Here is a 12,473-nt window from a genome sequence, read left to right on the forward strand (position 1 = left end):
TAAAAAGCTTTTGCACAGGAAAGGAAACAGTCAACAAAACCAAAAGACAACTGACAGAATGGGAGAAGATATTTGCAAATGACATATCAGATAAAGGGCTAGTATGCAAAATCTATAAAGAACTTATCAAACTCAACACCCAAAGAACAAATAATCCAATCAAGAAATGGGCAGAAGACATGAACAGACATTTTTCCAAAGAAGATATTCAAATCGCCAACAGACACATGAAAAAGTGCTCAACATTGCTTGGCATCAGGGAAATCCAGATCAAAAGCTCAATGAGATACCACCTCACACCAGTCAGAATGGCTAAAATTAACAAGTCAGGAAACGACAGATGTTGGCAAGGATGCAGAGAAAGGGGAACCCTCCTACACTGTCAGTGGGAATGCAAGCTGGTGCAGCCACTCTGGAAAACAGTATGGAGGTTCCTCAAAAAGTTGAAAATAGAGCTACCATAAGACCCAGCAATTGCACTACTGGGTATTTACCCCAAAGATACAAATGTAGGGATCCGAAGGGGTATGTACACCCCAATGTTTATAGCAGCAAGGTCCACAATAGCCAAACTACAGGAAGAGCCAAGATGTCCATCAACAGATGAATGGATAAAGAAGATGTGGTGTATATATACAATGGAATATTATGCAGCCATCAAAAGGAATGAAATCTTGCCATTTGCAATGACATGGATGGAACTGGAGGGTATTATGCTGAGCGAAATAAGTCAATCAGAGAAAGACATGTATCATATGATTTCACTGATATGAGGAATTCTTAATCTCAGGAAACAAACTGAGGTTTGCTGGAGTGGTGGCGGGTGGGAGGGATGGGGTGGCTGGGTGATAGACATTGGGGACGGTATGTGCTATGGTGAGCGCTGTGAATTGTGTAAGACTGATGAATCACAGACCTGTACCTCTGAAACAAATAATACATTATATGTTAAAAAAAAAAAAAAAGAAGAAGAAGATAGCAGGAAGGGAAAAATGAAGGGGGGGAAATCGGAGGGGGAGACGAACCCTGAGAGACTATGGACTCTGAGAAACAAACTGAGAGCTTTAGAGAGGACGGGGGTGGGTTATCCTGGTAATGGGTATTAAAGAGGGCATGTATTGAATGGAGCACTGAGTGTTATTCACAAACAATGAATCATGTAACACTACATCAAAAACTAATGATGTAATGTATGGTGATTTACATAACATAATAAAATTTTAAAAAATGGGCAGAGGAACTAAATAGACACTTTTCCAAAGACAACATACAAATGGTGAACAGTTACATGAAAATGTGCTCAACATCACTAATCATCAGAGAAATGCAAATCAAAACCACAATGAGCTATCACTCATACCTTTTACAGTGGTTATCATCAAAAAGAAATTACAAGTGTTAAGGAAGGTGTGAAGAAAAGGGATCCCTTATGTACTGTTGGTAGGAATGTAAATTGCTGCAGCCATTATGGAAAACAATATGGAGGTGTGTAGCCACATTTCTGTAGACTCTCAGCCAAGTGTGGGTGATGACCCAGCGAGAACAAAGGAATGACCCAAAGACAGCGATCGAGACCTAGGTTTATTGGGGGAACTTAAGTACAGGGAGTCCAGGAGTGGCCAACTGAACAAAGCATCTGCGGCTGGAAACTAAATGCAGCAAACTTTTATAGTGTAGCAATTATCCTAGCAATTCTCTGTAGCTTTGCCCCTCCTTGCATGGCAAATGTTCCAAAGAGATAAAAGCCCACCACCTGGACATTCTGCATTACCAAGGAGATACTCTAGGTTGGCCAACCCTGGAGCCCTTGACCTGAAATGCTGAACAGCACATTTTCTACCTATCTTGCTTGTGGAAAATAACAGAGAAGATGCACGGGATCTATACATTCTCAAGATAATGATTAACAGGGGTATTCAGGGTGTGCTTCTACAAACCAGCTATCTTGCCCTTAATATGCAGGAGGTTCCTCAAAAATTAAAAATAGAACTACCATGTAATCTAACAACCTCACTTCTGGGTATATATTCAAAAGAAACGAAACAGTATATTGAAGGACTGTCTGCACTCTTATGTTCATTTCAGCATTATTTACGATAGCGAAAATAGGGAAACAACGTTAAGTGTCTTGTCAGTGGATGAATGGATAAAGATGTGGTATATATATACACAATGGAATATTATTCAGCTATGAGAAAAATGGAATTCCTGCCATTTGCAACAACATGAATGGAGGCATTGCGTGAAGTGAACTAAGCCAGACAGAGAAAGACAAATACTGCATGGTATCACTTATATGTGGAATCTTTTTAAAAAGTAAAATAGAAGTTATACAAACAATAGAAAGGTGGTAGCCAGGAGCTGGGGAGTAGGAAAAATAGGGAAAGGTTTGTAAAACGGTACAAACTTTCGGCTTTGAGTATGTTCTGAGAATCTAATGTAAAACATGATGACTATCATTGGTAACATTGTAATGTGTAATTGAAATTTGCTGAATTTAAATGTTCTCACCAAAAAATAAATAAATATGTGAAATGATAGGCATGTTAATTAATTAGATGGTGGGAATCCTTTCCCGATCTATATCAAATCATCATGATGTACACTTTATGTATGTTACAATTTTATATGTCAGTTATACCTCATTGAAGCTGAAATTTTAAGAATAGTTATTGCAAGTTAAAACATTCTATTCATCACTGACAAAGCCTTAGGCAATGTTTTTAGTAAGAGATTATTTTCCCTAAAACTGTAAAGTTGGTCCCAAGTAGTTTTAAACATCTACTTTTAAATGAACAAATTGTAAGTTAAACTTGAATAAATGGGTAATTATGGAGAAATGAAGAGAAAGAAGCTCTTTGACACTTCGGATTTCAGAAACTAAACATTAAACTCAAGGTATATAAACCTGTGCTCATTCAAAGCACTTTTAGCTTTGACAACAAAATCATAGCTATGAAAATTTTGCTGTAGAAGAATCAAACTAAAACTGGAGATAAAAATTACGCTGATCAAGGGAAGTCTGTGATTCAGTACACCCAGGTCTTCAGCTTAAAATTCTTCACAAAAAAAAAAAATCCTAAAAATAAGAGCTTAAAAATCTCAAAATGTCAGCAAAAAGGTAGAGAACAAGAACAGTCAAAAAACACTAAAATGAAGACAAATTAAAAATTACATAAACCTCAGTTTTGGTGATTATGATGGCAGAGATGTCCTGCTGTACCTGGCCAGCAATTGCACAGCTCCTAATATCTAATTCCAGCATCATCAATGCTGAGCCACTAACAGTGGTTCTTTACTAAAATAGTAACTCCAGTGTGGTTGGGCACTGTTTTGGCCTGCAAAGCTTCTGAGTATACCTTACAGGTTCTCCTTGAGGTTTTCAGCGGCCTAATATCCTTCCATAAATTCTTTTCCTGCTAAAACAAATTAATCAAGCAAACCAACATTAAGTCAATTAACAAACCAACGTGTCCTCCAACCAAGGCAATCATGCCTGATGAAGGGGCAACTTTTCCTAACAGCCGTATGCAGAAGGGGGTTTATTTTTGCAATTTGTACCCAATTTTTCTTTTTTTTTTTTTCCTTAAGTAGGCTCCATGCCCAGCATGGAGCCCAATGTAGGGCTTGTACTCATGACCCTGAGATCAAGACCTGAGCAGAAATTGAGTCAGACATTTAACTGACTGGGCCACCAAAGTTGCCATTTTTTAATTCATTCTAAGTCTTTGTTAGTGCCAGCTATTGTTCTCAGTGTTTTCCTATTTATCAGACTACATTTGATAGTGCAGGAGGGGTAGAGCTCTTGACTTCAGCTTCCCCATGACTAACTCATTAAGGGATATTTCTGCCTTTCCATCTGGGAATCCTGAGAATCCCAAGATCTGTGTTAATATGGAAGATGACTGGACCCAAAAAGCATGGATCTCAATGTGCATTACACAGGCCACTCCTAAACCCTACTAAATATGTCTTCAAAATTGCTATCCCTTACCAAATACTTTAGCTGACCCTGTGGCCCAGTTTTTAAGCATATAGACACTAAGTGAGAAAATCTGGATCCAAATTCTGCCTCCATGAATACTATTTGTATAATATTAGACAATTTTCCAAACCTTTTTTCTGAGCTTCAGTTTTTTCAACTGCAAAATCAGGATAATAAAGCATCTACTTTGCCGGGCTGTTGTGAAGATCAAATGGGTAATGTGTATGAAGTGCCTGGTATTTCAATATTTAATAAATATGTTAACTCTCCTTTTTAAAAAATAGCAAAACACACTAATGCATATGAATGGTGAAACGTAATTGGATTGTCATCCTTGCACAAGGAAACCCAGGAAATGGACAATTTTTTTTCAAACTCTGCAATACAAAAAGGCTATAATGGAGTAGACACTTAGTACCATATGGACGTTAAACAGGATTTTCTCCATTTAACTCTATTGTCCTTTGAATGACCGAAGTACATTTTTAAATGTACTCTGAATATTACAGAACTATGAGATGTTGTTTCAAATATTATATATTAGCATTTATTTATTTTATTATTATTTTTTTAAGATTTTATTTATTCATTTGCAAGAGAGACAGAGAGAGAACAAGCAGGGGGAGAGGCAGAGGGAGAGGGAGAAGCAGACTCCCTGCTGAGCAAGGAGCCCGATGCGGGACTCAATCCCAGGACCCTGGGATCATGACCTGAGCCGAAGGCAGACGCTTAACCATCTGAGCCACCCAGGCACCCTATATATTAGCATTTAAAAAAGACCTATTTTTGGTGGCATTATTTCCAAGTTTTTAAGTTCTATCAAAACAGAGATAAATTCATAAGCTAGCTCTAAATAAATAGTACTATTTGCCTTAGACATGAGCAATTTAAATAGTCTGAAACAAGAATGACAGTAATAATTTTTGTTCAGAATTTACCATATACCAAGAAGTGTTCTGGCATGTGACATGAATTATCACAAAAACTCCATGAGGTAGATAATATTCCCAACTTATAGAAAAGGAAACTAAAGTATGAAGACTTCAGTAATTTGTACAACTTGTAAATGGTAGAATTGGGATTTGAGCCCAGGCAGTCTGGCTCTAGAATCAATATTTTTAAGTACTATTTGCAACTACAAAGTGAGATGCTTCCATTCTATGTTTTAAACTCCAAGCACTGGAAGGTACTTCCAAAACTTATATAAATAGGCGTATATTTAAATTATGCAAAAGAAAGTCAAATACTATAACCTATTTTGTAATGCCATTAAATGGTATAATACTTAATGGGGATATAGAATAAATTTTAAGCTATGTTAATTAACCACATATTAAAAATGAACTTATATGTAATAAAAATCTTATGAAATTTTGGCTAACTACTGAAAATGTGACTAATCTTAAAATAGCAAGGGCTTAGCCATCTTTCTATGGTTTAAAAAAAAGGAATTCTCACTCTTCATTAATCTACATATTTGGGTTCCTTTATATGAAGAATTAATTATGATATTTATGGTGCCTTCTTCCTCTTGATACAGATCATGTAAATGGACACTGCACAAGTCCAACCTCTCAGAGTTGCAGTTCTGGAAAACGTCTGTCAAGTGCTGATGTTTCAAAAGTAAATCGCTGGGGTCCTGGAAGACCACCATTTCGGAAAGCACAATCAGCTGCTTGCATGGAAATTGCTTTACCAGTCACAACAGAAGGTAAGTTAAACATACAAATTTTTGTGGATACAATTAAAATTTGATATGCCATGATAATGGGAGCTAGAGGACAAGGGATGTAGGTCTTGGTGTAAAAGATACTTTAAAACTACAGTCAATTCTAGGCAATGAGTGACTGAGAGCTGGTCAAGCTGTGGCCATGACTCCAAATCATTCCTCACTATACCTCCTTCTTCATCTCTAAAACCAGAATGGCTGTGCTTATTGGCAGACACCTCCTCTGTACGAGGGGAGATCTATGCCTTAATCAGTTCTCTAAACTCCCAGCAGCAATTGAGAGTTTCCTTCCATCTCAATGGTAAGCCTTTCAGTGTCTCTATCAGTAGATAGTTATTTAATGTCTTGCAACCCTCATTTCCTCAACTGTCAAGTGAGTATGACCAAGAAAAAGGCAAAATCTTAAGTTCTAAAGTTTGCAATCTTCATATGTTTTTAAAAGGAAGGATTAATTGCATGTTTATGGAATGAGTGTTGGAACAGGGATTAAAGTATAAGAGCTAGAAGGCCAGAAATTTTTAGAGAGGGAGAAAAAAAAGGAATCTTGTAACTTAGTTGCTACAGTCTTGCTGACAAAGAACTTTGGGGAAAGATATAGGAAAAAATAATCTTAGAAGATTTTCTATAGTAATTCTATTCTATAAAGTAATTCCCCATTTACCACTCCTCAAAAACTTTTTAGTAATGACCTATATTTAAAAATTTAAATTTAAAAAATTTTTTAAATTACAAAAAATTTAAAAGTTTAGTATTATACCATACTAAATCTGGTTCATGGATGTGCAGATGAGATTATTTCTCTCACAGGTGTATGAGTAACAAACTTGAATGTTGATGAACCACGAATGGAAAAACTTCAAAAGCATATTAGCTAGGAATTTTATAATAGAAGCAAAATGTAAAGGTTATAGAAGTAGCACTCTTAATCACTGGGTTGAGTTGAGAATTTTGAGTTTTAGACATTTCTGCCTCTAACTTCTACTGGATTCTGGGATAATTGCTTAACTCTATGTCTCTGTCTCCAAATCTATAGAATTGTATAGATTATATCCAAGCTCCCTCTCATCTCTAAATTCTATTACAAATAATGATTTTTACAAACTTGTTGAGGGATAGAAGAGGGGGATTAGGAATACTATATTTTGCTTTTTAGAAAAAGAAGAGTCTAAGGAATTTATATTTAGTCTCTTTTTATAAAAATGAGTCACACTTGACCTATCAAGAAAGAAAGGAATAGAAAAAAGAATATGAGGAACTTGAACTCTGGAGCAATTATAAGAACAAAACATTCCAGTAGTATTTAACTGAGGGTGGGGGGGTTCTTTTATGCTTATTGAAGTGTGCACATGTGTAAATGTTGATGAGCAGGAAAACTTGAAACCATCCTACTTCCTTTAGGTGGGCTGAAGCCCTCTCAGATTACTATTAACAACGAGATGGTCCTGTCTACAGCTTCTTATTTGGTTCTAGGTAAAGTTAGAACTGGATTTGGATTCAAGTTGGTAACCTGAAAGTAGTTCAGGGATATAGCATTTGCTCTTTGGCCTTGGTAAATACTCCAATTTTTACAACTGCAGTTACTCCAAATATAGCAAAACCAAAAATTATGTCAGTTAGGGAAATGTATTCACCAAGAACATTTGTGACCTTTCAGTTAAGTAGCCATAATGTTGTCAGTAGGTGGGAATTGCCAAGAAATCATTAGGACTATTTTCAACAATTGAGAGATAGAAGGGAACCATAATTAAAATGGTACCAGAAATTCTTGTAACCTTGACTACTCAGACTAAATATTTTTTTTTCCAGACCAGAAAATTTCAACTAATTTGTGAGGTAATGTAGGGAGAAAAACCTGGTGAACTGGAACTCTGGAGACTCAACTTCTAGTTCCAGCTCTGCCAAAGTTTGTGATTTACATATCTGGACTTCAATCTCTTCATTATCAAAATAAGCTGATGAACTGGACAAGCAGTCTTCCAGATCAGTTAACAAGGAATCAAATTCTACTTCCCCTTCATAATTTTGTTTTTCATGTACTAAGTCTGACTTTACTTGTTATGGAAATACACTGACAATTTTTGTTTTTCTGAATTTCTATAGAAAGCCGAGAAAATTCCTATAATCGTTCTAGAAGCTCTAGCATCTCCAGTATTGACAAAGATTCGAAAGAAGCAATTACAGCACTATACTTCATGGAATCCTTTGCTCGGAAAAATGACCCTACGGTCTCCCCTTGTTTGTTTGTTGGAACTAGTCTGGGAATGGTTTTAATCATCTCCCTGAACCTACCTTCAGCAGATGAACAAAGATTTACAGAGCCAGTCATGGTATTGCCAAGTGGTAAGGAATTTTATTTCTCAATTGCTACTTTTTAACAGTTAGATATAAGATAAGGTATAACATTAATTTATATTGATCTGGAATAAAGTTTGTAAGTATTCTGTATACTGGAAACTATTGAAAATTTTATAAATTGTATACTATCCCAACATTTGTCATACAGCAACTTACCATTCCTTAGGATAAAATAATATAATTATTTCTATGGTAGGAAACTGTGGAACTGCCCACCTAAACAATGCCTTGGGAAAAAGGTTTCTGAAAAGCACTAAGGAAAACCTTAATGCAAAAGTTAAAGTATTTAATGAATTGAATTATTTCTCCAAAGTTCCATGCCAGATCAGAGCCTATGAGTGTTTTTTAATCATCCCTGAAGAACTCAGAACAATTAATCTAAAAGCAGTCTGACTTGACATAGCTTTCTAAAGTCCTTGGTAACCTTCCCATCTTGTTTCAAAGGCAAGCCACACAATTTCTTTCCTTTTTATCCTAGTGCCTAAAGAATTTAACATAAGTTACGAGTATTTTGCTAAAGCATATGTTGTATTCTCTTGAATTATCTTTCCTTCCTTCCAAAGAAGAGATGAGTGTGATTCCTTATGCAATTCCTTTGAATATTTTAAAATTTGTTCCTCTCAATAACTTTTACTTTGTATTTCCAGTGTATGATGTTTTTCAGATAGTTTTTAAGTAAAAAAAATAAAGAATTTTATTAATATATAGGATAAGGAATTTTATTTTAAAAGAATGCATATATATAGAATGCTAGGTTAGAATTATATTTTGTTAACTGGTGTGCTAAATTCTTGTAGATTTTTACTTATTGTAGGTGGAATAGTCAGCTCTCTACTAGTGTGGCAAATTTAGATAAATGTGTGTGTGTGTGTGTGTGTGTGTGTGTGTGTGTGTTAAACAACTGAAACTGATCTTCTCCTACTTCTGGAGACTAGAGGACCAAGATTAAGGTGTCAGCAGGTCTAGTTTCTTCTGAGGCATCTGTCCTTGGCTCGTAGATAGCCACCCTTACCATGTCTTCCCATGGCTGTCCTTCTGTATGCATGTACCTCTGGTGTCTCCCTGTGTATCCTAATCTCTTCTTAGACACCAGTTTGGATTGGCCCGCTCTAACAACCTCCTTTTAACTTAATCATCTCTTTATAAACTCTACCTTAAATATAGTACTAGGGTTTAGGCCTTCAACATATGAATTTGGTGGAGACACAATTCAGCCCATAAAATGCATTGTATTTTAAAAGTTAAACATACTTCATGATGAGAAAATATCTTTTACTACATTCCTAATTTTAAGGAAATATGCACAATTCTCTTACAGTGGTTGAATTAGAGCCAGATCAGTGAGGTCATAATGAATTATTAAATGCTAATTCAATCCACTATTTAACTCAATAAATTATTATCCATATTGGACACCTAATATGTGCCAGGCATTCCTTACAAGTTTAAAGGTGAAAATCTAACTCCTGTGTACACAAGTTTACAACTGTAAGTGGAAGACAATTTTCTAAGAGATAGTCTAACAAATATGGTTTTCTATGTCACAAGCCTAGAAATAAACAGATCTGGAACTAATTTAACAGATCTCTCAATATTATGGGAAAGTCCTTTACCGTTCTTAACAAACATAGACTAAAAATGATGGCAAAATACAAAATAAGTAGAGATTTAACTTAATAATGTGGTATCTGGTTAGTTAATATTTGCAAAGCTTTTCCTTGACTATTTAAAGATCCATAATGGGAACCTGTCTTCTCCAATTTTCTGTCATTATTCTCCAGTTCTTTCAAGACTTTAGCTCACCAGTTGTAACAATGTACCACACTAATACAAGATGTTAATAATTAAGGACAAAGGCAGTATATGGGAATTCTGTACTCAATTTTCTGTAACCCTAAAACTGCTCTTTTAAAAAAAGTATTTTTTAAGAGCTACATAAAAGAGTTAACTATGAAGGTAGGTTCAGATGTGTTTTATAAATAACCATGGAAAAGAGAGAAAGCCTAGTTGGAAGATCATAAGAGACTACTACTGTGAACAATAATTATGCATATAAACTGAACAACCTAAAAGAAATGGATAAATTTCTAGAAACATACAACCTACCAAGACTGAATCATGAAGAAATAAAAAGTCTGAACAGATCTATAATTAACAAGGAGATTGAATCAGCAATCAAAAGCCACTCAACACAGAAAAGCCCACTTCTCCTTTTTAAGGAAGCTTTTCACATTAATCTACTGTGGTTTTCTTGACAACAAATTCAATGATATGAAAATTTGAAGTGCACTAAATCATTGAATTTTTCCATTGAGAATGGAAAAGCACCGAAAGATTATCCATTCCCCGTAGTTATCCCTTTAGTCTGTATCAGAATCACTTGGAGGGTTTGTTACAACACAGATTATTGGCCCGCGCCCCAAGGGTTTCCAATTCAGTAGGTCTGAGGTGGAGTGTGAGGATTTGCATTTTTAACGAGCTCCCAGGTGATTCTACAAAAGCAACTTTACATGCTGGGATGGAAAAAGCTACAATTCTTGGCTCCTGTTTAGGGAAAAACCCAGTGCTTCCTCCTTCTGTGTTTGTCCTGTGTACCTCTTCTAGTTTCACGCTACTTCCACACTCACAACACTTCCGACACCAGATGCGTGGAGGTTTTTCCCCATAGCAAGCAATTCTTTGCAACGCCAGCTGGATGTTCAATTTAACTCAATTCTGACACTATCTGGAAATAACTATCAGATCCCACATGTTCAGGGCTCAGTTCCACAAAACTGCCCTCTCTCCTTCCTTTAGACACCAGTCACAAGTCTAGTTTATCACCTGTGCTTCTGACCCATTGGCTATAAATCTGGGGTTCCCACAACCCCCTCCTTGGGTTCAATTAATTTGCTAGAGTGGCACACTGAACTCAGGAAAATTGTTTACTTACCGTTTGCCTGCTTATTATTAAAATTTACAGATGAACATCCAGATGGAAGAGATGAGTAGGGAAAAGAACACAGAGCTTCCAAGCCTTCTCCAGGAGCATTACTCTCCCTGTACCTCCACCTATTCACCAACCCTTTTGAGTTTTTATGGAGGCTTCATTAATTACATAGGCATGATTGACTAAATCATTGACCACTGGTGATTGAATTCAATCTCCAGCCCCCACCCCTTCCTTGCCCCGTGGTGGGGAAGTAGTGGGACTAAAAGTCCTAACCTCTAATCACATTGTTGGTTCCTCAGGCAACTAGCCCCCATCCTTGGGTGAGGTCCAAAAGTCACCTCATTAACATAATAAAAGACACTTGTGTTGCCCTCGCATTTAGAAATTCCAAGGGTTTTAGGAGCTCTGTGTCAGACACAGAATATAAATCACAGTATTACACATGAAAATTCAGTTTAATCACAATTCTGGTTAAATTTAATTCTACCTACTTTATTTCTATGCCGTGTAGTTGAACATGGCTAGAGAAAAATATATAAACACAATAAATAGTCTCATTTTGAAATAAATCATTAATAACTTCAACTAGGCTCCTTTGCTGCTGGGTGATTATATTTACTATATTTCCCTAGTCCTCTCTCCCATGCTCTTGAGCAATTATATTTCTCCACTCTTCTCAAACCCCCAATACCTCCTTTGCTCTTTTCAGTGTCAGCTAATGACCACGTGTCCTCTTTCACTGTGGAAATTGAAACAAGCAGATAACAACTTCAACCACCACATCTATATCTCCTGTCTGCTTATCTCTCCATGGTCTCTATATTCTCTCCTGTTATTATGACTAAACTGTGTAAGCTCCCAACTTGGCCAACTTCTCTACTTGTACACTCAAGAAAGTCAATCCAGCAACTTTTCCTCTGTTTCCTTTATATAATTACATTATATTTATATTATTACACCTAATTGTGTAATTATAATGGTAATAAATACTTATCTTTCTGCTAGATCAGCATACAAATATCCTGTTCTTTCTCCCATTAAAAGAGAAAAACTTGGGGTGCCTGGCTGGCTCAGTTGGTAGAGCATGTGACTCTTGATCTCAGGGTTGTGAGTTCAAGTCCCACGTTGGGTGTAGAGGTTACTTTAAAAAATAAAATCTTTTTTTTTTTAAAGATTTATTTATTTATTTGAGAGAGCGAGAATGAGAGAGAGAAAGAGTACATGAGAGGGGGGAGGGTTAGAGGGAGAAGCAGGCTCCTCGCCGAGCAGGGAGCCCGATGCGGGACTCGATCCAGGGACTCCAGGATCATGACCTGAGCCGAAGGCAGTCGCTTAACCAACTGAGCCACCCAGGCGCCCTAAAAAATAAAATCTTAAATAAATAAATAAAATAGAAAAACTCTCTTGAATCTATCCCCCAAAATGCTCCATTTCATCTCTTTCTCTTTAATGCAAAATTCCTTGAAATGTTT

The 12,473-nt window shown here is 36.3% G+C and overlaps 1 protein-coding gene across 8 annotated transcripts in view; it reads left to right on the plus strand.

Annotated features, from left to right (window-relative positions):
* The window catches only part of STXBP5L (syntaxin binding protein 5L), a 428,903-nt gene that overhangs the window by 398,880 nt on the left and 17,550 nt on the right, over window positions 1-12,473 (plus strand). For all 8 annotated transcript variants that reach the window (XM_078066497.1, XM_078066496.1, XM_078066495.1 and 5 more), the window contains 2 exons: window positions 5,526-5,696; window positions 7,815-8,054. In XM_078066497.1, the coding sequence (XP_077922623.1) occupies window positions 5,526-5,696; window positions 7,815-8,054 (411 nt within the window). The remainder of the gene's footprint in view (window positions 1-5,525; window positions 5,697-7,814; window positions 8,055-12,473) is intronic.

This window comes from Halichoerus grypus, chromosome 1 (genome assembly GCF_964656455.1).
Source record: "Halichoerus grypus chromosome 1, mHalGry1.hap1.1, whole genome shotgun sequence".
Lineage (NCBI taxonomy): Eukaryota > Metazoa > Chordata > Mammalia > Carnivora > Phocidae > Halichoerus > Halichoerus grypus.